The following is a 27,992-nucleotide window of genomic DNA, read 5'->3' as shown; positions in this document are numbered from 1 at the left end:
GTCTGTACAGTTTTATTACAAATATCCACAAACATGCAAAAAAATATATATATATAAAAGATAATACAAATATTGCATGAGTGCTAGGAAAAAATAAACAGTACTTGATATAATGAAAAAGTGTGCAGACACTGAGGGGAAGTAAAACATTTTTGTTTTTCGCTCACTTTTTTGGAGCAAAAATATCAGGTAAGGAACTGTACAAGAGCAGGATGGCACTTGGCGTGCCACATATGCACACACACACACACACACACACACACACACACACAAATGTATTATGACCAAAAAAAAGCGTCTTTGGCCCAAGGTATGCATGAATGCTGCAAGCTTAGTCACACCTCATGCACCACCGTCTTATCTCATCGTAGCAAGGCTTTGTCGGATTACTCACAGTGTCAGAGTACATCTGAGGCACTTTTCACGTTGACTACACTGCAGTCAGAAAGAGGAAGTTAAAAGCTCATGTGTGTGTCCTGAGTCTTGACCCTCTTGCCACACCTCAACAAACAGCCACAAAGTGCGACACATTATTATTATTCAGAAGGTGTGAAAACATGCTGAAGCACATGAAATTTTTACGAGAAATGCCCGACATTTCAGCACTGAAGGAAATCAAGCCACTCTTTGTAATTATTACATGTACAGTGCGACAGTGCAAATTGTATTTGCTTGCTCTTGGGAAAAACCCCAAAGGCTGACTTCATCTTTGCCCCTTTTAACCTCTCATGCAGAAATGTAGAAATGACTGTCCTCAAGCAAGGTGTACACTTTTAAAGGTGCAGTCCGATGCTTTTGGTTTTTTAAAAAAAATAAATAACTACCTCCCACTTCTGCCTCCCCCTTTTTCCCCTTCTTACTCTTGGTGATTAGTTAAAGCCACAGAGCAACATAGTTAACCTGAAACCTTATAATTTCACAGCATAAATGTCAAGAGCCCTACAATATAACCTGTACTATACATACTCAAGCAATCGCCGGCTTTGGGACAAAGGACTAACTGCATGTGCATCTCAGCTGAAAACATGTTGCAGTTGTTGTTAATTCTTAAAACAGAGGTAAAGATTTGCATCAAATAAAAGGATAGTAGAAACTGAAAGTTATTTGCACTTGAGAATAAATATGCTAACTAGACATCGTGGCAAATCTGCTTGTAGCCTTTAACTTCTGGCCTTGATGCCACATTAAATTAAGACCAGATGTCTTTCTATTCTGCTTCCTTCAAGCTTGTGAGGCCACTCATTGGTGTGAATCTACATGCAAACAAATAAAGTACAAAAAAAAAAGTCAGCTGAATCCTGGATTTAGAAGGACAAAAAAAAAGCTTTTTTTGTTGTTTTGGTTGTGCAACAGTCAGCAGCAGCAAGCATGTAAAATAGACAACATCATATCTGGATATGTGACATGACCTCAGACTAGTCAACCCATTTTTTTTAGAGGAAAAAAGGCAAACATTATAGATACATCAAGTCTATTTTACAGGATAACGCTTTGAAATTCTCACATACATTTGATTGATGGCTTTGTCCTCTATAAGGCCACGCATCCTTTGACAGTTCTGTGCATTTTGTAAGATAAGTAAATAACAAAAATCAGTCTTTATTACATACGTAAGAAAAAAAAACAAGTCTTAATAGTAAATGGGTTTTAATGGCTGGTTAAAGTCACCTTAAGTTTTAATTCTGGGTAACTCTGTTAAATCCAAACTCAGTTCACATTTGTCCAAGTCTCCATTCCCGTCCTCGGTGTCTCTGTCCCAAGTTTGGCTCTCTGTATTGTCAATATGATCTTGCATGTCATATCTATTTCTCTCACTCTCAACTCCATTCTCACCTGCAGGTGATTCTTGTATGGAGTTACCTCCCAGCTCCTCTGCTGGTTCTGGCAAATTCACATCTGCCTCTTCTTCACGGTCATCGCAAACTCTTGCTTCCCCTTCTTCCTCCTCCTCCTCCTCCTCCTCCTCCTCTTTGAGAGCATCCGGCGCTCCATCCAGACTGGAATCACTGAGAAAAGAGTGTGGAGTTTGGGTTTCATCCAGTGACAGAGGGGCGTCTTCAGAGAGGCGTCTCACAAGACTGTTACCCGCTCCCGGCGTGAGAGGCATGTCATCTTGGTCTTGGTCTGGATCCTGGTCTTTGCTGCAGTATGCGTAACGGTGGTTCATGTGCTGGGAGTAAGAGCCAGAGTGGGAGAAGCGTTTGCCACACTTGTCACATTGGTAGGGTTTCTCTCCGGAGTGCAGTCGGCTGTGTTCAATCAGATGGTGCTTGTGCTTGAAGGCCTTGTTGCAGATCTTACACTCATGAGGACGTTTGCCTGCAATGAACGCACAAACCGTTTCTATTATTAGTTTGTGTCTGACATAAGTGTAAAAAACAGTTGACGTTTGTGATGAAGAACTAAGAAAGCTATGTAAAGCTAGAGAAGCACTTGTGTACATTTGCATCACGACTGGAAACAGGAAAACTGTTTGCCTGGCTCTGTGTAAAGGTAACAAATTCTGATTTATCGCTCTACACGCTATGTTTTTTCTTTCCTGTGAGAAATAGTCTGACACATAACCCTAAAAAAACCACAATGCTTCTTCCTGAGATTCAAATGTTTCAATTTGTGAAATTTAGAGGTATTAGCAGGTTTCTGGACAGTCTGTGCCACTGCAGCATTTCTATCATGTCAACAGCTGTTGGCCTTAGCCCCATATGCACCTTAAAGACATGAGAGTTGTGTTAAACATCAGCCAGAAAGCTAATAATCATCTTTTGAATAATTTCAGACTATTTTTTTGAATTTTTTTTAAGAGATAGCACCAATAAGCGGTACGTATATATTACAGGAAATATCACATAACAAGAGCAGGCCATGCGTGAGTCACAGACCTGTGTGCTCGTATTTGTGGCGAAGCAATGAGCTGCTCTTTTGGAAAGTTTTTTCACAAATATCACAAGCGTAAAGCCCCTCGTCTGTCTTCTTCAGTCTCTTTCTTCCCGGCCCTCCTTCTCCATCGAACCCTTCGTCGATGAGTGAGAGATAGTCCAGAGCACCACGGTTCAATGCCTCGCCCTGCAGGAAAATAATAGCATATATGTACAAGTGGGGAAAGTTCACTTGGTAATTTTTTTTTCATCTCCCCAAGATGCAGCGGTAGTCACAACCACAAAGGCATTTTTGAGACGGATGTTTGTGTGTCTGTTTTTCTGTGGAAATGCTTCGCGTACGCTATAGTGTAACAATCATACCAGATGGAGTCGTAAAACTTTACAGGTGTGTGCTCGACACAAAAATGAACCCTGAGTTCAACGATACATGTAGTGTGATTCATGAATGTAGCAGGAGTTTAATATCTGCTCAACTGTTGCTGATGTGACCGCCAATCCAACGTTTTATAACATGAGATCATTTAAGTATTGCTCATGTTTCGTTTTTGTTATTTAAATAACATCTTCCACAAGTATACGTTACACACCCCACAAACGCTGGGCTCACCATTAAACCTTGTCTGTCCTGGTAAATCTTTTTCAGTGTAGCCTCTGCGTCTGCCTCCATCATGTAGGCTAAAGGAGAGAGAAACCCCGGGGCGTTGGCCGTCTGGTTGAATGGAATTGATGTGATGCCTTCGTGCCCTGAAAGTCCCACACCAGCCTGGCTGAACATTGGAAACCCATTGTACAAGGAACCTGGAAACACAGGAGCTCCGGCCACACTGAAGACCGGATGCGAATGCAGGGGGAGGTGTGAAGTCGGACTTGGTCTACCAAGCTGCTGGGTGCCGAGCTCCCTCCTCTCTCCTCTGCCTGAGCTGCCATTAACAGTTTTGTTCCTACTGCTCTGGTCAGAGAGCTGCTTGGGCAGGGAGAGGTCCAGAGGTTCGTTCTGTGCAGACCAGGGGTTGCTGGTTTCTTTCTGGGGCGAGGACAGTTCAGGAGAACAACTTGTGAGGTCAAGGCAAACAGGAGAAGTGAATCCCGAGGACAGAGCTCGTTTCCTGCCTCGAGGTGACGACAGCTCTGGGGAACGGTGTGGGCTGCCCTTTTCCTGGCTCGGCCAGTGCACTCGCGAAGACAGGACGTTATGGTGGAGCTGTGGGGGCGAGTGCATCGCAACCAAAAGGTGTTGTGGTACGGCGTGCCAGTTGTGCTTCTGCGATGGCGACTTGTTTCCAGAAAGACCATTTGTCACTACACTTAATTTGCTGTTTTCTGGTTGGAGGACTGATCTTGGAAAGAATATAGACGGCGATGACGGGGCTTTACTGCGAAAACCCTCGGGTACCTCCGCTGCTTCTCTGTTGAGCTGACAGAGGTGGCGCTCGTGATGCAGAAGTGCAGCCACGCTGGAGAAATGCTGCGAGCACCAACGACACATTATCCCAAGAACACTCCGCTCTGGGTCAACCGATAGCGTGTCTCTTCTCCTGTCAGGTGAAACCTTTCTCTCATGTGATCCTCCGTTTTGATGCGCTCTTCTTTCCTCTTCATCTCCTCCCTCTCTGACAAGATCTTCATCTTTTTTTACGTCTCGTTGAAACATCTCCTGCAGCATATGCTCAAATTTGGTCCCCCCGGAGTGGAGATAAGGCAGTAGACTGGTCCCTTTGAGCATACTGGCCCTCAAAGAAAGCTCTGATGGGTCCCAAATCCTCGCCAGGTCTGACGCACTGGACAAGCTTGCGGTGCTTTGATTGAGATCCTGCAGTGAAAGCTGAAGGGGATCCACCGGTACTTGACCCAGAGGCCTGGTATTATCTTGGTTCTGCAAAACTAGCACCGAGCCCTTTTCATTACTACTTCTACCCCCACCAGCAGAGGGAGATGTTGGAAATGAGTGGGGGTAGGAGCTTTGGCTGTGTCCATTAAACACCCCGCTGGCTCCTCCTGGGTTTCCTCCTCCATGCCCGCCACCACTAAGGCACTTTTTACTGCTTAAATGGGAGCTGTAGGAGCCAGAGTGAGAGAAGCGTTTTTTGCAGTTGGAGCACTCGTAAGGTTTCTCTCCTACAAGACGAGACACAAAGTGGAGGCATTAGAGTCAGGATGCCAAAGAGTAAATTGAAAAAAAAAACACAAAAAAAAACTTCCTGCGTGGGTGTGATCTTTTCACATTTTTCACAAGTCTCTTGTCCTGTGATGAATTATACTCGTTTCCTGTCAACACATCAATTTGGGTATAATTTTATACCATATAACTTGCAAAATAAGTAAGGGTTAGCGATAGAGTGGAAACAATAGCAAATTGATGGGTGAGTACAACTGTTTTGATGTTATTTTGTCTCACCGCTGTGGATGCGGAGATGCTCTTTGAGGTGGTGTTTGTACTTGAATGCTTTCCCACATTGCAGACATTTGAACTTCCTGGTCTCCATGCCTTGGTCCAATGTCATGGCACTCTAGGGCGACAGAACATTGTAATCAGTTTTAAACGACAGCACAGATACTCGGCTTTTTTTTAGGATGTGAAGACGTAAGGTTGTCACTTCTGTGGATACACAGTTGCAAATAATCACCTTATGACGCTACATAAATGTTAATAAATCATTTTTTGAATGAGTCGTCGCGGTTTTGAAAGAAATTTAGCTCTGAGTTTCTTTTTGTGTCTGCTCACTTTGTCCTGCACTGGGTTGTGAAGTGCTAGGTGCCGCTCCATCTCCAGCCTAAGGGTGGCAGTGTATCCACAGAGCGGGCAGACCATGTGCCCCCCCTCCCTGTCTGGACAGTACTTGACATGGTCCCTCAAAGAAGCTCCTCGAGGATATACCCTGCTGCAAAATGGGCAGGCCTGCTGGGCCCTGCCTACGTCTGCTGACAAGAAAAAGGTGACATTGTTTCTTTTGATAGATCAGTTGAAGTTTTATATAGTTACATTTAATATACCCATCTATTTTAGAAGCCACAATATATATACTCTCAAGATTAAACTTCCATAGGATGCATCTTAAATAGAAAAGCAGCTGTCAGTATATCGGCGGGCATATACGCCACCACTCGTATTCTACTTAGTACAAGCAAAGTGACCCAAATAAATAAAATTAATAATCATCTGAATAAAATAAGAACAAATAAAAACAAAAATACAATTTTTATAAGGACAATTAGACAGCGAGCTTAGATGCGTGCTTTAAAATACAGTATACAGTATTACAGTTGCCACTTCTACAGAATAAAAGTTTGTGAGATTTAGTGTTATATTTATTTATTATTACATATTCAAAAGCAAGTACACGGAGCTGTGCATGTGCAAATTACCTAACCTGAACTATGTAAATTACACTATCACTTTGCTAACCTTTAACCTCAAACTAGCAGACATATAAAAAGCCATTACTTTGCTTTTTCGTTTCTGAGAATCACATTAGCATATATGATCTGATATATGTTATCACTGCGATTTACTGTCAGCCTGGTGGTAACCGCCTGCCTCCAGAGGAAAAAGTTAGCATGAATTAATAATTGATTAGGTTCTTGTTGAGTATGATTGCAGCTGTGGCACTTTGGCCTACCTGGTCCCTCAGGTGAGCAGTGCTGAGCACCTGGCGACCAGATAGCAGGAGGCAGGTCATCGTGCCCTCTGCTCGGGCGGTACACAGCTGCCGTGCCATTATGGTTCAGGTGATCTAAGAAACTAGCTGAGGCAGAGGCCTTCCTCAACTGAGCCAGGATTTCATACTGGGACAGGTCCTCCAAGGCATTCTGGGAGTCTGAACTCTTACCTGCAGGGAAAGTGAAAAGCATTGGATACAGACAGTGTTGGGAAGGTTACTTTTAAAATGTATTCCATTACAGAATACATGCCCCAAAATGTATTCTGTAACGTATTCCGTTACGTTACTCAATGAGAGTAACGTATTCTGAATACTTTGGATTACTTAATATATTATCATGCTGTTTACAACTACATGAATGTACTATTGCTGTGATTTATTACTGTTACTGAAGGTCCGCGGCTCCGAACCGTAGTAAAGGGACCTCTGGCTAATACGGTGGGTTCTGTGTCGGGCTCGTAGCCGAAAACTAGCTTTACTTTGTTGTCTGGGTCAACTTTGCTAGCGAGAGACAGAGAGAGGCGTTGAAAGGCTGCTCCAATGGAACTTATTGTTTTTGGAGGAAAACACGAACACGGTGTACAGTCGAGTCTTAATAGCTTACTTACAACTGGGCTCGTCAGGCACTCTTCTTGGCTGCAGTGGTTATTATTATATTTACATGCTTCCAGCTCCCGTTTTTGCTCGATGACAGCTCGTACTTTTCCTTTTTCTCCCTCCCTCGCTCACAGACACATAACGTGTATGGCAGTCCATTCTCCCTGCAGCACGGACTACACTGCCCATGATGCTACATTCTTTAGAGCTATACCTGTAGCATTCTGCCTATTAGCTTAGCACAACAACAACAAAAAGGCCTCTCTCACCCAGGAAACGAGAGCGTCACTCTGTAACCATGGCAACCGTAACGCTGCCGCCTGGAACAACAGAACGTAGCTGTCAAACAAAACCCAAACAGTCCTGACCCGCCACAATATGAAACAGGGAAGTACCGCCGTGTAATCCATTTATTTTAACAAAGTAACTGTATTCTAAATACCACCTTTACAGTTACAGTTACTCATATTTTGTATTTTAAATACGTAACGGCGGTACATGTATTCCGTTACTCCCCAACACTGGATATAGAAAAATATAAGTAACTATGAATTTATACGCATGCATTTTTAACTGAAGGTTAGCACTTGATTAATCTGTTGAGATGTGTTTCTGCTTTATTGGCTATTTTAACAGAAGAACACCAGCATCGGTACAAGGTTTGTTTTTCATTCAGTTAATTACCTAAAGTAGTTTTTTTTTAAAGCACCAGAAGAGGCAGCTGTTTATTAAAAAAGAAAAAAGAAGGTGTGCAACAAAAAGACCCCCGTGTGATTCCTTTGAAGATCCATATTGATATATTACTGTTCCTGGGTTATCCAAAAGCCGGTGTCGGTGCTTTCTCTCTGAGTGTGCGTGCGTTGTCAACGAAGCAGCATGTGCGCGCAGACTGAACATCAGTCGCCAACTTTCACTGTGCAACTGAATCTAAGGGGACTAAACTGTTTATGCGAAGACTGACAGATGAAACAATAAATGTAGGGAACTATTTGGCCAGATATGAAGCTAGGTTTAAAAATTCTTTGTGATTCGTGCCCTTGAGCAGAGTGACAGGCAGAGAGAAAAAGCCACAGATGTACGCGAAGAAGAGACGGCGCCTCCTATCACAACTCCAGCCAATCAGCTCGGCTTAAAAGCGACTTTGAGAAAAGATTTTTCAAATGTTTGCAGATGTTGGCATATTTTGAGCTGTTTTTTAATGTGGTGAAGGGAAGAGCCTGTGCGGTTGAGCGTTGTAAAAACTCTGCTTCGCCTTCATCAGGCAAGGCCAAATCACACGAGGCGAGGGAGCTAAGTGATTGTTAGTAGGCAAGCCGCGTGAGCCTTTGATCTCTCCTAAATAAAAGGGAAAGCCTCACGTCGCGCAGTTCTGATTTCAGTACCGTAACGTCACCTCTTTGATGCATGGAAATATTGTGACATTGTGTGGGATGAGTTCTTTTGTCATGCTTTCAGAAGGCTGCCTTTTCAAAGAGAAGAGTGAAAAAAAGGAACAGCTTGTAGGGAAGGCATGGTTTCACGAGGAGCTGATATGAAGGTGTATCTAGAGGGCTCTGAGAAGCATCATGAGACTGGTGCTGTGTTGCATCAGAAAAACACACAAACTTGTTTACACCTACAGTAGTGTTAAACACCCCAGCAGCAGCAGCAGCAGCTTCAGTTGTTTCATACATATACAGTATTTGTACATTTTGCAAGCATAACTGATTTGCTGTGTTAGCCTGAGCTTAATTCTGTGGAAGCACAAGCAGCGATATTTTAAAGCTCAGAAAATATGGAATTAATTTAGAATGGCAAATGAGGTGTAAGCTTATAACTTACAGTACATCCTCAGCGGGTCCTGGTCTCCCTCCCTTTCAGTGGACATGAAGGATGCGTCCTCTGTGGCCTTGGTCTCTGACTCCACCTGGCCCCAGCAGTTCCTGCTGCCGGGGCTGAGGCTGTGCGGCCGGGTGGACTGAGCAGGGCTGCCGGGCTCCTCTGTCCCCTCGCTGGGCGTCAGGCTCGTCTTATCCAGGCTCTCCTGGCAGTCCTGGGGCTCCAAGCTCCACAAACCCACCTCATCCTCCCCCTCAGATCCCAGTAAACTCACTTGGTCGGCATCAACTGCAAAAAAAGATGAGACAAAACTCTCAGTTTGGACACAGGACTTCATTTTTCAATGCGGCAAACCATCAGTGTGCTCATTAATTCTGAAATGGCACGCTGAAATCTCAGTTTAAACAGAAATATTCTGCGCACGTATATTTATTGAGACACCACTTACTATTTTTGTGCCGTCCAAATCAATAAACGGAATTTTTTAAACCATCACTCAAAATGCAACAGCATGTGTTTCTGATCATTTCAGATGGCATTCGGCGGGGCGAGCTACAGATTATTACTAATGAAGACCAGAGACAATGCTCCGCGATTAAATAAAAATATGTGAGGAACTGAAACCAAACAGGGGAGAGAAACACGAGCAAAAATTCAAAAATGTTTTGCAAATTTTAACAGTCCAAAGGGAGGCAAACACAAAATGCTGTTGTTATTTATTGTAGTTCTGCAGGTTGTTTGTTTGTTTGCATTGTTTCTCGGAAAGTAAGATGAATGACACTCTTGTCATTTTTAAGTCATTCAGTTGTTTCTCGTTATGAGACGCTTCGTTTGGCTTTTTGTGGTTCGATGTGCGGTTTATGATCAATATAAGTAATTTCTGGTCAGTCTCCAAAAAAGATAGTTTGAGTCTGACGCAACTGAGAACAAAGTGTGGCTTTCATTTTGAAAATAAATGAAAAAAAGACATGTTACCCTTAGAAAAGACATATAATATATAAATGTATTAAATTAAGGCCACGATCAAACATAGCATTTTGAATGAGCTTATTTAATTATTCCATCTTTCTGTCATTGGGAACTATTTCAATATAAAATTACTTTAGTACATTTTTTATGACTAAATTCATTTTTCAATCACTTCATGGTGCGTTGTGTGACAACGCAGCAGGAATGTAATGGAGCAGTGAGAAAAAAAGACACATAACATATCGTAATTTAAAAATATGCCCTATGTGCCCAGAATGGAAAGGCGCATTACTTTTTCCCATGGCAAAGACAATAAATGACAATCACAAACACATGCCTTGGATTTCATATGTAGGCTCTTATTTCCAAGGCTTTTTTGAGGACGCTCTGTTTTTTCCTCTCTGATTAGCAATATCTAATCACAACCAAGTAACGATACTGTACGACAAAGCCAAACCGTTGTCGAAGGGTGCGCGAAGGCCCACAGAGGGCTCCATCTTTAACCTCCTAAGACCCGAACTCTTCCACGACATGCATTTTTAATTTCTCTTTGATATTTGGGCTGATTGGGGCCCGATGAATGTAAAAACAAAGAATTACCAGATTATTTTTTTACCTTATTTTTGTTTTTAAGAAAAATCAGAGCCACAAATGAGGATATTCATTTAAAATTTTGATAGAACAGTAGCAGTATAACGTCCTTGTAAGTGGATATCAGGCCCATGTAGAGCAAAATTGAGTATTTTGGTCTGAATAACCCAAAATGTGATGTCCACATATGTGGACGACAGGTCCTAGGAGGTTAAAAATAAGGATTCTGATTTGCAGCATTTCAGCCATGCTCTAACTTTTCTCTTTATTATTACAGCCGTGCCTTTTTTAATAAGATCAGAAAGAAAATAAGGTTTCACAGCTTATTAAATTTCATGAAACACCAACAAAGTTTATTCATTAAACTGTCAAAACAACGCTCAGTCACTCTTGAAAGATTTTCACTTTTGTTTGAGCCGCTCCAACAACACTCACACTGGCTGATGGACACAATCATTTATGAGTGCTTTGCTTTCAACTCATCTGCACATCAAGCTACAGCCCACAGCTCGCAGTGACACAAGCCAGTGACTAAACAATGACTACGGGAGACATTTTAGAAAAACCTAACTCATCAACTTTACAGCTAGAAGAAACAAACACACACAGATAACACACTCACTCACCGTAATACTGAAAGCGCATGAGGGGGTTCAGTACTATGGAAGGGGGCAGCCCACAGTCACAAACACCTAACGCATACTTTACACATATTCCTTTGATTAAAGCAGGCTAATCTCAAAGTGGAACACCTACATGTGTATCTGTTTGCATCAGCAGGTTGTGTGATCTGCCCCAACTTCACTACACCAGGGCACTGAGCGCAGTCAAGCGAAATTCTGGTTCATCTGAGGCGAGTCAACCGATGCATGCTTCAAGCATTGCTGCTCCACAAAGGTGGAAAGCAATGACTTGCTTTTATGGGGGGAACAAAACCGGTCATTAAACGTGCTTTAGCGTAGCAGGCACCTATGAAGATATGCGATGCGGTTAAAGGCGGCCCATCGGGCCTGCAGGAGACTCGGGGATGATAGGACGTACCGCTGGGACAAAAATGAGGAAAATCTGGTCTGGATTAGCATCGAATTGGCTCTAATTTTCTCTCTCATAACAGTGAGTGACACTGAGTCTACATGTGCTGTCATTAAAGCACACCGAGCGGGATGGTTTTCATTATCTGGCCTGTTGATTTATTTATTTGGATGGCAACCGCATCCTTCAAATATTTTTTTGTTGGAACAGGACAGTGAGATATTTGAAGAGCGTGAGAGTCCCTGCATTGCCTGCTAAGTAGACACTAGGTACAGAGTGATGGATGCACGCAGTCTGTGAGCATCATAAGAAAGTGTAACTCGTAAAATGAGAAAACACAGCACAGCACAGCAGAAAATAGTACACAGCCACGGTGCAGGAACTTTAGTGTGCGTGGGAAGAATGTGACTCATATCCAGACTGTGCTGCATCATGCTTGACATTGTCGATCATTCAGTCTTCAGGGGACTGATTCTGATCGTTTGACAACAAAAGTGTTCAGATCACACACTGCAGTGCTATTTTAATCTGTCTGCTGCTTTCCCTGCATGTCAGCGACAGAACTTCTGAGAGATTGGCGGCCTGACTGCCAGAAACAAGTCTTTTTTTTTTTATAAATCCTGGCACGCCACTCAGAACACACACTGCTGTGCTGGTTGTCGCGCGACGTGCAGTCCATCTTGAAATTCGTCTTAAGCCTAAAAAGTGAAACTTATCGTTTTGGTTTTTCACAACGAAAAAGGGAGATAGTGGCTGAACCACTTCATAAGCACAAACAAAGATTTTACAAACCATCACATTAAAGTTCCAACAACAACAAAATCTGTCATAAAGAAGAAAAAAAATCGTGTTAGCTGAAGTGCACACAGTCTCAGTGCTGGCCTAAATCGGCACTGTTTATATGCCCGAGGTCATCTCCTGTACAGCACCATGCTAAACTGCAGTTTATTTTACGACGCACACATGTGATCTAGTATTGGTTCAGTAATTATGTGGCTAAATGGTAAACACGCAATAATTACCTTGAAATTACCTTGTTTCTTCTGGTTTTAAATGGCAACAAACAAGGCCAAGCCCAATTTACCGCCCAATGCAAATGTTCCCATGTTGATTTTCTACATTTAAAAATTAATACTTTAAAGAAACAGTAAAATGATTTAATGTTGTTAATGATTTTCAGTAGATTTTTACTGCTCAGTGGGAGCAAAAATTCAATAAAACTTTCTTTTAGGGAAATATTTAAGTCATGTTGGTGGTTGTCATCCAACTGAAAATGGTTACTTCTTTTAAAGAGTGTAAAAGCTCTTATCTGGATTTTATATAAATGCGCAGAGTATGAAAAAAGGTGGTGTTGTCATTTTTGGTATATTCACAAATCAAATTCTGTGTATATCTTATGACGAGCCTGGTATTAAAATTTGTTTTAAAAATATAAAATAAAAGCCAATATCAGAAATTAATTTTAAAAAGCTCAATTTAGATCTTAAAAATACTCCATTTATTTAATTTTTGGCTGCAAACTTTTGAATTTATTTTACTTTATTACTTTTGAAAGATTCATACTAAATAACAAATCAAGGAAACATTTTTTTTACAATAATCAGAAAAAAAAAATGATGATTTGACACAACACATGTAAATGTAACATGAGTCATGACACAGTCCCATGGTGCCAATCTTACATTAAAATGACATCTGATGCATTTCAGTACATTACTGTACAACATGTAGGTGGTAAAACTGTGAGAATCAACGTTCACACAGCTGAACGCACAAAATTAAAAGCGTAGCTCTCCGCCATTTCTGTAACACACACTAACTCTGATTAAATATATATATATACACGCATATCTAAATATACTCTGTGTATTATTTAAAAAAATTGATTTGGTCAGTGTGTGAAATAATGCTTCTCCAATCCTGGTAAATTTGCGATGAGTTCACAGGTGTCAAAAGAAAACACAACACTTGCTATTTTGAACTCAATAAATTACCACATGAGGGTCACGGACGCCCACATGCTAAACGAGAAACAAGAGCAGGAAGATGTCTGTATTGCCATTTTACAGTACCTATGAGAGCAGTTCAGAGGCGAGGTAGGTCCATGTTCATCTGCACAGCACGCTGGTGTCGATAGCTATCGCCTCTGTTTAACAATACATCGCAAAAATCAAATATGCGCTTTAAAAAAAATTTCACTGTGGCAGCTCTCCTATTCATACCTGCTGTCTGACATTCGCACAATGAGTCAGGGGAGGACCGCAACCAAGAACAAACACCTCCCACCTGATCTTCATCTAAGCAACAATTCACATTCTCTCTATGACTCTTGGGGCAAGGGCGACTACTGATTGTGGCACCTTGGCCTGCTTTAGTTACTTACCTTCACAACACTGAGTGGAAATAAAAGCCCATGCTGATCCCAATGTGCCAGACATGTCTTATGCCTCTGTTATGATACTAAATCTCATGGCTGGCAAAAGAGAAATCAATGTTTCCATATTGCAGATTGTTAAGATGCTGGATAGCAATAATATGCAAGTTTAAAGGCGAGCTTAGCTGACTCAGAAGGTTTCTCATGTTAGTATGCAACTCTTAATTTCAAATTTTCCACATGTTTTACAGATAATATAATGAGGGCTGACAGCAAATTGAAGATTAAATGCTCCAAATTGCATGTTAACCAGTAGGAATGGTGGTAATGTAATGTTTTGCTGCACTTTTACTGCATTTCTGTGGCCAGTGAAAAGGAAGTGCAAACATTCTTGTCTAATGATGGTGAAAATAACCACAAACACATTGATATGAAAGTCTGTGTTTAACAGTCAACTTTTAATTTAACTTGATTGCAGTCGTATCTTTGCTGGTTGGCAGCGAGCCACACAAACGCAAGCGTGCACGCACACACACACACATATACACAGGAAAAAAAAGTCTGCAAATGGCTTCTGGCGAGAACAAGACTGAAAGTGTGACACGCTGATAGGGATTGTAAAGGTCATATTAGTGTGGAGGAAGAGATGCTTAAATGTGATGTGTGGTGCAGTATGTGATTTTGCATTCTTGCACTGTGTTTGGTACACAGCGTTGTGGTGCGTGTTAGAGAAATGGGGTGACAACTTTGCACAGACACCAGTGCAGGAGAAAGATTACTGCGCAGAGCGTGAACTATACTAACGGCAAGACGGAGAGAAAGAAAGAGGTTGTTCTGAAAGGAAGAGATAAGAGAATAAGAAAAGAAGAGTGAGGAGTTGATAAGAAAATTGAGAGAAAGAGACAGAAAGCAACAGCGTCAAACTGTCCCTGACACAAATCCTCCAACTGATGCTGAACTGTGAAAACACGTTACAGAGGGAAATTCCCTCTGCAGACACACATAAACTAAGTTACAAACATAAGCTGCGGGCAAAACGGGGAACAAGACCAGCTCGCTGTGTCAGAAAACTGCAATACCATCAAATGCAGCAATAAATGTGTGTGTGTGCATGTGTGTGTGTGTGTGCGCAAACCTTAAAAGAGCATCTGAACTGCAGTCTGAGATAGAAAAGTGGAAGTCCATGCAATGCCACAGCAGCACAGTCACAGCTCTGTGCTTTAGATGTCCCACTTATTAAGAGACACCACCCTCTCAGAATAAGAAAAAAGGAAACACCACCACAGCATCTGCAGCCGAGGGTCAACATCTGCCTTTGAAAGACACAACAATCAGCTTAAGAGCTAATTTCCTTAAAGACGAGAAAACAGAGCAGCGTTGCAATTTTGCACACCAAGCATCGACCTTTAAATTGACAACAAAGACGCTGTATTGAAACTATTTCGCCTTTGTTCGGCGTGGTTTTTAATGATCCGCTTCAATTAGGGCCCTTGTGACACAAAAATAGAACCGCTGTTGGCATTTTTATAGCTTCAAAGGCACTGAGCCATTTAGTGATACTAACAAAGTTGATTTGTCAACAAGTTATGCTTTTAGTGTGACTGCGCTGGTGTTAGTTTCATTATTCACGTACGAGCTCTCGGTTCAATTTCAGAGGACGCTCGGCAAATCAAAGTACAGCCCCCAAAAACGCCTACTGTAACACACATTGTCGAGCTGTACGCAGCTCTCGTGGCTGCTTTGAGAAGGCCGAGGCATTTGAAAATCAATTGATATCAGTATTACTGATCTGTTAAACTTTATCAACATAACACATCGCTGCAACAAACAGACCACATGTGCTTAATGGAAACCTGCTCTGGTGCGAGTTCAAACAGCTTAGAGATTAAACCAACAGCAAACGAGCAGAAATAGTGTAGCGAGCAAGATGAACTGTACGCTTACTGTAAATTACTGTAGTTCGCCGGTAATTTAGTCGGCCTCATGGCCTGCTGTTGTCGATAGCTTTTGTCGTCAATCCAAAACACGTTTTTTTCCTCTTTTCTACATCTGATCAGTCTAATCTCCTCCTTCGCGCTTCATCATGCGTCCCGCATATCTATGTTTAGTTTCAGCACGCTCTAAATAATCAGGTATGAATTAATGACTGGTGACTATAGCAGCCTAACTGTGTGTACAGAGGTTAAAACACGTCTGATTTGGTGCTGCAGCACGATGACGCCATGATGGAGAGTCAGACGTCAAAAACGCAAAGGCGAAAAGAAAGAGGAGTAGTCAGAATGAGCAGTGACAGGAAAGCCGTCCAGTTAACTTCTATTCTAATCACACCGCAAAGGTGCACTCGCGCCGGCGAGGCGGTGAGAAAAGTGTGACTCAATTTGGAGGTGCATTACAAGAGACGGCGTGAAGAGGGACAGGCACTCTCATCCCCACTTGTACAGTCCCACCCAACTATGTATTCTTAGATTGTGGTGAGTCAACTGGTGACTTCCATGATATATTTTTGTAACCTATAATGATCTTATATGATTTTAAGCACAGAGTTGACAGCTGCTTTAACAAGAACTTAAAAGTTAACAGCTTTACAAGTTTCAGGAAGAAGGGATGTAAATCATTGAGTGTCTCAATACAACAATTTCTATCCTCTAAGATGGGTAACGTCGCTTTATAAAGAATGCTGCTTTAACTTAGTTGTAGACAATGCACGCATAACCCGAAACACACCGCAGCGGCACCTCGCCATTCTGGGTTAGTCACTTTGTGTGTTTTCACGAATGCCGAAGGAACAACAGAGCAGGAGGTAAATGAAAAAAAAGTAGTAGAAGAAGAACAAGAGGAAGAGCAGCACCTCTGCCTCACATTTTAGCCTCTGCGTGCAGATAAAAAGCCAAATAAATGAGCCCTGAAAGCGATTAAAACAACTCGAGTTAAAAATGACTCGAGCGAATTTTGCGGTTCATCGAACAGAATCACATTGTTTTTTTGCATTATGTATGCGAAAATGTAGCAATCAGTTTTCCTCTTTGCAAAAATGAGGCAAGGTGTGGTGTGAAGAGGTGTGCAACAAGGCTTTGTGGTTGTCTGTCGTCTTCCTTTGGAGGTTTCCTGTATGCTGCTGCCTGCATGCTTGCCACCGTGTTTACCTGTCCTCCCGACCACCGCAGTGACATTTATCAAAGAAAACAATGTTACCTTGACTGACACAGACTTTTACCTTCAAAGCAAAAGAGGTTTCTGCATCAGTGACCCTCTTTTTGCAGTGCTGCATGCCACACAGTAAAGAGAAAGAGTCAGATGTACTAAATAGTAGTTTTAGAAAACTATCTATATATTAGGAACTAGAGCAAAAGGCAAAACTGCACATTTACTTATATATTCAAGTCCACAGTATTCACTGTTCACAGCAATTGACCCCAGTTGAGCTTTTGTAGGTCCGTTTTCATTGTTTTGATTCCAAAATGATAATAAGGCCCACACGAGACAAGAAAGTGACCTACTAAAGTTAGAAAGTGACACACTGCCACCATCATTCTGGACTTCCCAACTTTGTCGGGCTAAATCGCCCTTTTTGACTCACTTGGTGTGTCAGTGACTCACCGCTAGTGGCAAGTTGACTTCACAACTGCACACATGCTGTGTGTGAGAGCGTGTTTGTGTACGCATGAATTATGCTTTGCTGCCATCGCACTCCGTGTGCATCTGCCGCGACTCAGAACGGAGCTGGTGAGAAAGGTTAGCTCGGTTAGAGGAACACGTTATTTCGAGTTGGCCCTTCGCCTCCTCCTGTGGCGCGGTTTCCGTGTGCCGAGGGATCGGTGCTGGAATGCAGAAACGGTCACGGGGGGACCCACGCGCTCACCACATTGTGAATCAAAACCCAAACTGTGCTTCATTAGACTCCTGTCATTGCAAAGACTCTCACACCACTCTATAAATATCCCAGTCTGCCCCCTCCAAATTTGTTTTCCCTCTTTTTTCTGACACATGAAAATGCTCAGGGACCGTTCCAGACTTCAGATGTGGCTCTTTATTTTGTACGTTGGCGCAAGAAACCACACAATAGTGGCTCCTTTTGAATATTAAAACATTCCCTGACGGGGATACAAAGGTTCTGAAGTTTTTTAATAGGGATAAACACTAAATAAAACTTCTCTTTGAGCTTAACAGTTATGCAATGTGGGATTTGGTTAGTTCAACTCAAGCAGCAACGTTGAGTTACTCACTCCATGAGATTTGTTTTGAGGGGGAAACAAGTATGTCTGGTATCCCACTGACTTAAAACATCTGTATATAAGATGTGTTAGAGGTGTTTTGCATGACTTAGTATTAAGAAAAGATCAAAATTCCTTAATCTGAGCACTTAAAGCAGATTTAAAACACAATACACTTCTGAGGAACCCACCCCATTAAGTTCTGAAAGATCAGAACACAGCCCACAGTGGTATTCGCCACTGCAGAAACACACTGAGCTGCTTCTATAGCTGACAAAAGGACTGATTGGCTACACATTCAAAAGTGAAAAATAGTAGAAAAAGTATAATATCCAATATCATGTCATAATCAAGCTTTGTAATAATACATTTTCTTCTGTTCAGACACAGCCTGCTGATGAGACATACCTAACATACAAATGTGGCGCCATCCTCTGGCTTATGTTGGCATTACAAACCCCCCAAATGAGCGATTATGACACCAAACTATCAACTATCAAGTGACAAAATGTGACGTCATAATAGCAAAAAGAAAAAAAAAAAAGTTTATTTTTTGGCCTTTCTCTAAATTGCACATTTAGAGAACAAAATCGTCTCCCTCTCTGCTTTCTTTTGTCACTTTTTCTGTCCTTGAAGCGCGCACACGTCAATAGATGCAGACAAAAAAGAAAAGCACGCGCTATTAAACTGGTCGTTTTGTGGTTACGCAGTTCTCATTAGTAAGATTTATGAATCATACTGCATATTAATTCACACACATGCGAATGCTGGTTGCTTTCCACTTGATACGGCACGTATGTGCGAGTGTGCGCTGTTGTGCAGAAGAGGCCTGAAAACCAACTCCTTAAAAAAGAAACTAATTAAAGTCACAGAGGAAAAAAATGCAAAGGCAGCAGAACCACACAAGAAAGTGTGTGCATGTCATTACTGACCTGGCCCACGTTTGAGAAAAAAGAGGCAAGAAGAGAGAGAGAGAGAGAGAGAGAGTGTAAAACCTCAACGAGTGAAATAATGCGCATAAAAAAAAGACTCAACAAGGAAAACGTTTAAAAAGCAAACTTGGGGAGTTTAAGAGGATCTTTGATGTGTATCAGAAGAGGAAAGCAGCCTTGCGACTGGGACGACAGTAATTTTAAGTCAAAGCAGAAGGCTCGCTGACTGGCTGCCTTACTGGCTGCCTGGCTGACTGCCTGGCTGACTGACTGTGGTCTTTGATGGCGCTGGCTGTTTGAAGTGGTTTTCGGGGGATGGGAGCAGCGTGTGGTGTCAGTGGGACAGGGGAGGTACTCGGGGAGGGGGGGACATGATGGCGACCGTACAGCATTGGGGGAGCCCGGGTTGGGTGGAGCAGACGACGGGGAGACGGAAAGAGAGGAGGATCAAATAGAGAAAAGAAATGGATAAAAACGGGAAAGTGAGATATGTGGTAACGGCGATACAGAAGAATCAACGACTGAGGGGAATGAGGGGCGACAGTAAAAGTTTAAAATCTGTGGATTGACAGTTAATGAATTCACAAAAGTAAAGCTTCAAATCTCAGTCTGGTCCCAGGATGAGGCCTGGACACATTCGCACCTACTACTTGTATCATTTTAAGTGATGTTACCTCCCTCTGATAAGCTCCCAGGGTGCCTTATGACTTATTTCCCCTTGCATCCCTCCTGCAGTGCTGCACACATGCACTCTATAATCATAACTACGCCGCTTCCCTGAGGTACCAAAGTTCACTGGGCAACTAAAAAGGAAAAAGAAATTGATTTTGTACAACTTTAAAATGTTTTTTGACTTTCCATTTTTCTTTTATGAGTAACCGACCCTTGTGATTAAAAACCTTCCCCGTTTTGGCAATTTTGCAACCTGTCACATACCACCAGAAAAAAGGATGAGATAAGACTATCTTGTAGACTGTTACATGATGATAAATGAGAGATTGAACCAATACACGCTGCACTGCTTCCTTTCTAGCCCATAATACGTCCGGTGTATGCATCGTGTTCTTTATCATACCTGAGCTTAAGCCTAGTTTGCGTGATCTCATAGCGTATCATTCTAGCATGCATCTTTGCTCCACGTGAGGCAAGTTTGACCACAGTGTTTTGGACCGACCACGTCCGAAAACATGGCGTTTAAAAAACATACGGCTTTGCAAGAACGGGCATCTCATTACTTTTCTAAGATTTCCAGTTGCGACCTTATCTTGTTTACTCCTATGTATGCAAAATCACTTGACTGATAACATGAATGTTTGCTGTGCAGAGGAAATGCATTCACCATCTCTAAAGTGTCTGATGGAGAGGCTCGGGGTTTCTTCCACTCGCAAAAGAAACCCAAAGAGTGAGCTAAAGGGAGCGTGATTGATATCAGCGTTTCAAACACCTAAAGCCTCGACTGTTACAGGTGGGCATTCATTCCACAGGTGAGGAATGTGTTTACTCCCTACCAAGTGACTGTGTGTGTGTGTACACCAGAGAGATTGATGTGCAGGGCAGATATAGGTGGTACCAGGTGATCACAGGTACAGAGAGAGGGAGTTGAACCTTCCCATGCTTGCTTGTTGTCAGTCCTGGCTTGTTAGAAGGCCCTTTTGTAAAGAGGTGGAACAATGAGTTGTAAAGGAGAAGATTTCTCTGTAAATGAAATTACTTTTTACTTGTTTTGCATTTTAGATGAAAGCTTGAGATCTTCTCACTAATAACTGAATTTAATTGAATAGAAAATTGAGTCATCAATAAATAAACAACAACTCACAGATTAACTGGTGATAAAAGTATTCCTTAGTTACAGCACTAGTCTGGGTATTTCAAACATGTGCAGTACTGTGCAAAAATCATGAGCCACCGCTCATTTCTTACATTTTGCATCCAAGGAGCCACACAGAGCCACACACTGAGCTTTCTGAGGGTCTATCAGTGTTGTTTTACTCAGTTTCAGTCAAGTCCTTGCACCTGACCATTTTCAGAGGAATGCTTTTTTAGGCTAATGAATCATTCAAGCAAAACAAAGGTCACTAACTGAAATGTTATGTTTACACGTAACAGACAACTTAGCAAAGAGACAATTATAAATTGTATTTTTAGACACTTTGTTTTTAGTAACAAAAGCACGGAATTTGTTCTGATTTATTTGGCTGAATTGGCAAAAGAGGGCCAAAAGTAACACATTCTGAAAGAATAATATTTTTTCCACTAATGAGGTGATTCCCAGAGAGCCATTAGCTGAAAACTTTGCATATCTTGGCGTGGTGTGCAGTGCGTCCTAAAAACACATTTTTCAGAAACTGGACGAGAAGAAAAGAAGAAGTGACAGTCCGGAAAAGAACAAAACAAGCAAAAAAAACCAAAACGTATGCATTAACTGTTCACTGAAGCCTCATCAGAAGTGGACTAAGAGCATTCTTAAGAAAGGGAAACAGGGAGACGAGGCTGAGGTAGGCAAGAACTGGACTGATAGTCTGTGACAATAGGACAGAGGTACAACAGCGATTGTCTACGGTGGAGGCTCTGTCATGGTTCAGGTCTGGATTTCAGTCAGTGGTGTAGGGGATAGGGGTTATATTATAAATTATAAATGCAGAAATATTTAGTCAGATTTTGCTCCACCGTGCAATACCATGTGGAAAGCACTTGGCTGGCAAAAACATTTTTCAGCATGACAACAAACCCAAACACACTGACAATGCAGTAAAAGCATACCTGGATCGAAAACACACAATGCAACACTATCTGTTATGGACTGGCCTCCTCTGAGCCCGGAAACAGTTTGGTCCTGACAGAGAGCAGAACAAAAGGAAGAAACCTCCAAAGAAGAGCTTTGCATGTACTCCAAGACGCCCGGAGACCTTTTCCTGAAGACTACTTAAAGATTTACAAGCCTGCTTAAAAGATTTTAGGCTGTATTGAGAAATAAAGGTGGTCATAAAAAATACTGACCTTCAAGCTTGTTAGGATTTTACAAACTATCTTCCTAATCTCTCTCTATATATATATATATAGTATTTCGTTTATGTTTGCTTGCTAATGCACTTATTTTGCATTTTTCTAGCAAAAGATATATAAATGTGTGGTGGTGCAAGACTAGTGCACAGTACTGTAGCATTTACACCACATAATAATGCAGCATTTTAAAGCTACATACACAATTAAAAAAAAACTAATTAAGCTGGATTTATGGTTTTTATTCATAGAGAAGAATTTTGGGAATTTAACCAACGCAGAGTTTATACAGACGGAGTAACAACAGACAGATAAAGAAGTGAAATTTTTTTAAAAGGAGAAAATAAAACGCTAAAAAAAAAAAGCTCAGATGAGAAGCAAAGACGAGCTGCAGAGGAAAGTTTTCCTTGTTATTGATTTTGTTGTTTTGAACTTGGTTTTCCGTTGGCAGGAGCCAGGCTAAAAGATCAACAATGGCATGAATAAGCTCATCATATTTTTGACTTCCCCCAGGTCATGGTAAACACAACTACAAAGTTCTGAGTAACACATAAGCAATACCAAAACAGCACTATGGTAAACCCCGGCTGCTTTAATTCCTTTTACCAATCTTTATGCACTTTAGACTCTCTACTTGCAGTTCACATGCACCACGTGTTTAACCTGTCTATTGCAGTACTGTGGTAATGAAACAACACTTTTAGTCACCAGAAATGAGTTAAACACTGACTACTATTCATCTTAAAGACATTAAAAACCTAAACACCCCCACACAAAAAGTAGACTCTGTTAAAAACAGATGAAAAGTGATTAAAAAGAAGAAAAAAGTGTTAAACTGATGAATCCACAGACAGTGTTTTTTGGCAGGTGTTATGTGGCCTCGCCTTAGCGGTGATCAGAGCCCACAAACGCTGTCCATCTCTCGACCTCATATCAAACTATTCCTCGTTCAATCTCCTGCTCTGCTTCCTTTAAATACTGGCACGCTCTCAGCCAGCTGAGGGGGCCTTCCTGCCTGCCAGGCTGCTCTCATTTCTCTCCCTGTCTCTTTTTTCTGACTCTCTTCTCTCTTTCTCTGCCACCCATCTGGCCCTTGTAATACATGACAGCTGAAGCAGGGTTTCCAAATTTAATTTGAGGTGTGATAAAAATGGCACATATCTATAAAGTGTATGCAGAGAGCCCGCCTATCTGGATAGTTTTAACCTCTTTTTTCTGGCAAACATGTGCAGCATATCAAACACAAACGCAGGCTGCCTGCAGTAAAAGAAGATCCACAAATAGACTTGATGTTGAGGAGCAGTGCCGAAGGAGTGTCAAAGAACATAATAATAAGACTGCAAATGTGCTGGAGGTAATCGATTTGCAACATCAGGGTATACAGTGTGTTAAACTTTCTCGAATCTCCCATGTGAAAATACAGTTGTTGTTAAATATGTGATAAGTACATGCCCAGTCACCTATATATACACACACACACAAACACACACACATGCATACACACCTCATATGCTTTGTGGCCAGCAGTGTTATCTTACAGTTGAAACATGTGTGATCCACAGACACACACTCACTTCTCGAGTTTCCGTCTACCGAGGCCTCTTCATAACTACAACGGAGTTGCAATTTTTCTACAAAGAATCAGAGTGGTGCAGTTTGAATGAAACCCTCATTACTGCAAGCATCTCCCAGCGACTCCAAATTAATTGCATACTTTTTGTCGCCATAGCCCGAAAGGGACGATTTTGTAACAGCTGAAAAAAATTGGAAGAAACCACGGCGCTGCATTAATTAATCATTGCAGTGGCAACATTTTCCAAGTAATCGCTGCTGGAGAGGATCCCTGCTATGGCGGTCATGCGGCATAGACGTACAGTAAGACATGAGACTGTTTTGGCTTTGCAGGAAACATCAGAATGAGCAATAATTGAATGAGCATGTTTAAAAATTCCAGAGGGACTCAATCAAGGGATTCCCCATTTCTGCCGTGTAGATCGGGTATCAGACACGCAGAGCAAAGACGGGAGAAATCTGTGACACTTGGAGCTGTGGGAACGTTTGAGAAACAAACAAGGAAATGCTTAGATTGTCCTTGATCCATCGCCCATCGTGACTCCTCTGTTTCTACCCTACACACCCCTCAAACCCTACATCTCATCTTTTATAAGCGAAAAGCTGTTTTCACTGTCTCTGTCAACCCCATCATTTCCCCACCTCTGTCATCTTCCTCTCTTCTCGTCTTCTTATGTCCCTCCCACCCGCCGGTTCTGACGCCTGAGCTGAGCCCCTTGAAGAGTCTTGGTAATAAACTGTGGTGCCTGAGCTCTTCATTGCTGTCTCGCTCTCCCCACCCCTCATCCCAGAGCGCCGATACATCTGCCATTAAAGTAGGCTCGGTCCAAAAGGCCCAGCCCCTCCGCTCTGTACAGTACAAGCACGTCAGCCTTTAACGTTCCAACGCTTCCCCCCATTCTCTCCTTTTTCTTTTTGTTGCTCAAATCCTTTGTGTACAGTGTGCTATGCTCACTGTGGCAGCGGTGTGCCAGAAAAACCCACACAAACACACGTATGCGCACACATACACAGTCAAAGACACACAGCTGGGCCCCAGCTGCATACAAAGACTTGGGTTTGGAAATCAATGAAGGAGAAAGAAGAAAGGGGGGAAAGGAGTTTAAATATATTGGCACTTGAAAAAAAGGAGAAAATGAGAAAGGGAGAGAGAGAGAAAGCTTTCTCTTAAACAGGCACATCCACTCAACGACAGAGTGAGGTTTTTAATGAACCAACAAAACATAAAGTGCAAAGCAGCAGAACTAGATATGTTTGCGAGGGTGTGCACGGTCCTGAAAACAAAGATCCAGTCTGATCACATGTGACAATGTTGTTCTGGCAAGAAATGGCTTAGGGGAAAGCCCAGATACAGTTAGAATAAATGATGCCAAACAAATGCAATAAGAGAAAATAAGATATGAGGAGTTGTTTCATTACTGAAATAACTTCTCACAAATCTGTCTCGATCCCTTTCACTACTCTTCTTCTTCTACAATTTCAGTATCTGTGTCACTGTCTGCGTACAGAGGCCTGATGTTGAGCTGATGGCTGTGTTCTCGGCTAATTAATTCTCACACTCTCTCTGCTAGATCAGTAAATACAGGTTTAACTGTGTAGGTTTCCAGGCTTGATCGCGGGACTGTTTCCAATCTGCCAGGAATGAAAAGTTGTAATTTCCTCACATTGCTCGATATTGCTGAACATTGACGGTTTTATTGGGGTAGACAGAGACATAATCAATGGGCGCCTTGGAGAGGGAAGAAAAGTTAGTGCTTTTTCTCTTTCTTCTGGTTTGGAAGAGATCCCCAGATCTCTGTCTTATGAGTCGGGTCTGCCAAATTCATTTGGTTTTATCAAGGACCTTTAACTCCCTCCTCGCACAGCCGCCTCCAGCCCAGCACATTCCAAATCCTGCTTTAATACACACGTCTGCACTCTAACATGAGGATGCACATGCAGCAAGCATGTTGCACGCAAAAAAAAACCTCTTTGCATGCACTGATGTGTTTGTGGCTTATACTTTGTGTAAGTACTCTGGTTGGTGCACTAACGATTCACTAAGCACTGATAATAATTACAAAAGAGAGCCTAAAAATAGATGTTTCACAGAAAACATCCATCAACATGAGTTAACGTGACTAAGCTTAATATCAATTCATAATCAGTTTCCTTTCGGTTCCTGTTCGTTTTTAACATGCCTTCATTTCTTCAGATCCTATTACTTAATAAATTTCACTGGAAACTGACAGCAGGTGATGCTTATCTCTTCTCTACGATCACTGCAAGAATTTAAAAAGAAAAAGAAAAAGCTGGACAGTTTTTTTCTGGTGGCCTGATAAGTGACAGGTCCTTGTCAGTAAGTGTGATTTTGAGCTGATAGCTTTCACGGTAGCGTGATGCTGTTGATCTGTGAAACAGAGTGAAGTCGGTCGACAAACTGCAACGTGACAGTCAAAGGTGAGAGCGTGCGTGTGTGTGCACATGCACACGCGAGTACCCGTTAAAGCTGAGCGGTCAGAGAGGATCTCACCCTGGTGACGCTTTGCTAGAATTCACACCTTTATGAATAAAATGAGGAAGCACTTAAAACAAACTAATAAACGAGCAAACCAACTCCTTACACCAGCTAGCTTTGTCGCGCTTGCATGCCAGATCTGAGGCAAACAACAGCAGTGTATGGTTTGCGATGGCTCTTAAAAGAAACTCCAGCCATGTGTTTGTGTGCGGCCTTGCCCTGGCCACTTTTTAATGACAAAATATGCTCTGAGATGACAAAAAAAGAGCCCAAACTAACCAAACTTAATTCTTTCTGTCCTGGGGATTCATTTACATTAAGAGTAATGGCTTTCTCTGCAGTTGTGTGCCAGCAGCATATACTCCATTATTATTAGCATAATTCAGAGGTTTTAGTCTAAGGTTTCCATTTGATATATTTAGAAAGGGGTTTCAAGTTAAATTTAGGGTTCGAGAAACATTCAGTGTTCAATGTTGTGGATAATTTTAGAGTCCGGGGTTAGGGAAGTAGGATTTGATTCCAACATATATTTTTAGTCCTTATTAGAAGGCTGGAAGAACAACTGTTATTTTAAATGTGTGCCTATCAGAACTCACAAACAGAAGCAAGGATACACACACCTGAAGAGCGACAAACAAACATGTGCTGCTTGCTGCATGCAGAGCAGCGTCTTGACAAACTTTCTAAATACAGCATGCAGTCTTGAAGTTCCTCTTAGAACAGTTTTGGGAAGTGCATGCAGAGAGAGACTGACAAGATCTGAAGCCTCAAGGTCAACTGACACTTTCAGCTAATTCTTGATAATCGAGATGGATAATCACAAAAGAATTAGAGAAAGATAAAAAATGTTAACCGTGCACCCTAGCAGAGCTGAAGAGTTGTGCACGAAGAATTTCTGCTTTGAATCACATTTAGAAATATTTTTTTTTAAATGTACATATTTTTTAATGTGTACTTTTATTTTCTTTTTTTAAAATAAAAACTTTTTTAGTTGCAGGACACTAATTCAAAGCTTTTCCTTTTTCTCCAGATGCTGCACAGTCTATTTTTGACAACCAGCAGACAAAAGAATATCGAACTGCATAAAAGTTGCTGCAAACTAAAAAAAATCCAACAGTAAAAAATAAGGGAACTGAAACCTAGAAAGCTGCAGTGTCAGAGCAGGTTAACTTTCCGCGTGAAAAGCAACTAAACTGCGTGTCAGAGGTTGCGTACGAGCCAAGCGCACTGCACTACATAACAGGGGGACTGTAAGATGTAGTTTGACAACAAGGATTTCCTAGTAAGGAAAATAAATTAAATAGTCAATCCGACTTCATTACAGTTTATTGGGCTGTATATAGTTATTTGTGCTTTTTCTTTTTTATTTAGAAATGATTTTTTTCTTTTTAAATCAGTAAAGAAAAGTCCAAAAGTTTTCCTTAAAAGCGAGCAGCCACAAGTTTTGAATTCCCAGGTAGAATAATCCCTGTGGTCCAGACCGAAACTGACGGTTCATCCCTGTGAATTAATCTGCAAGGCTTTCACAAGATATGTAAGGGGAAAAAAGCGTCTGAAGCATGAAATTATATTATAGAGAGCAGAACTACACGGGGGCTAAAAGAAAGTGTAGTTTTCATCTGGAAATCACACAAGAAACGAGCGCAGTTCTCAGTGAGGGCTCCTGCCCGCTGCAGCAACACGCCAACATCATTACCAACTTTTTCAAAAAGTTTTCGTCTTCACGCCTCTTACCTCGGTTTCTCCTGGGGTTGGCTTGTTTCCTACGCTTTCCCCGACTTTCTTCTGTCATCTTTGGGCTTTGTTTATTTTGAGGAAAAAAGAAAAAGTTGCCTGGGGAGCGGTGCGACTGCGTGTCCTG

The 27,992-nt window shown here is 41.8% G+C and overlaps 1 protein-coding gene across 1 annotated transcript; it reads right to left on the bottom strand.

Moving 5' to 3' along the window:
• Positions 1 to 10: 10 nt before the first annotated feature.
• LOC102796618 (zinc finger E-box-binding homeobox 2) lies at positions 11 to 27,988 on the bottom strand. The gene is made up of 8 exons (XM_087841364.1): positions 27,866 to 27,988; positions 8,957 to 9,241; positions 6,497 to 6,706; positions 5,602 to 5,795; positions 5,275 to 5,386; positions 3,487 to 4,994; positions 2,880 to 3,063; positions 11 to 2,319 (listed from the first exon to the last, which is right to left on the bottom strand). The coding sequence occupies exons 1-8, from the start codon at positions 27,921 to 27,923 to the stop codon at positions 1,670 to 1,672; spliced, it is 3,201 nt and encodes a 1,066-aa protein (XP_087697490.1). The 5' UTR covers positions 27,924 to 27,988; the 3' UTR covers positions 11 to 1,669.
• Positions 27,989 to 27,992: the final 4 nt, after the last annotated feature.

Source organism: Neolamprologus brichardi, chromosome 5 (assembly GCF_056152115.1).
Source record: "Neolamprologus brichardi isolate AB-2024 chromosome 5, ASM5615211v1, whole genome shotgun sequence".
NCBI classification, from domain to species: domain Eukaryota; kingdom Metazoa; phylum Chordata; class Actinopteri; order Cichliformes; family Cichlidae; genus Neolamprologus; species Neolamprologus brichardi.
This window is presented reverse-complemented; position numbering and strand designations above follow the sequence as displayed.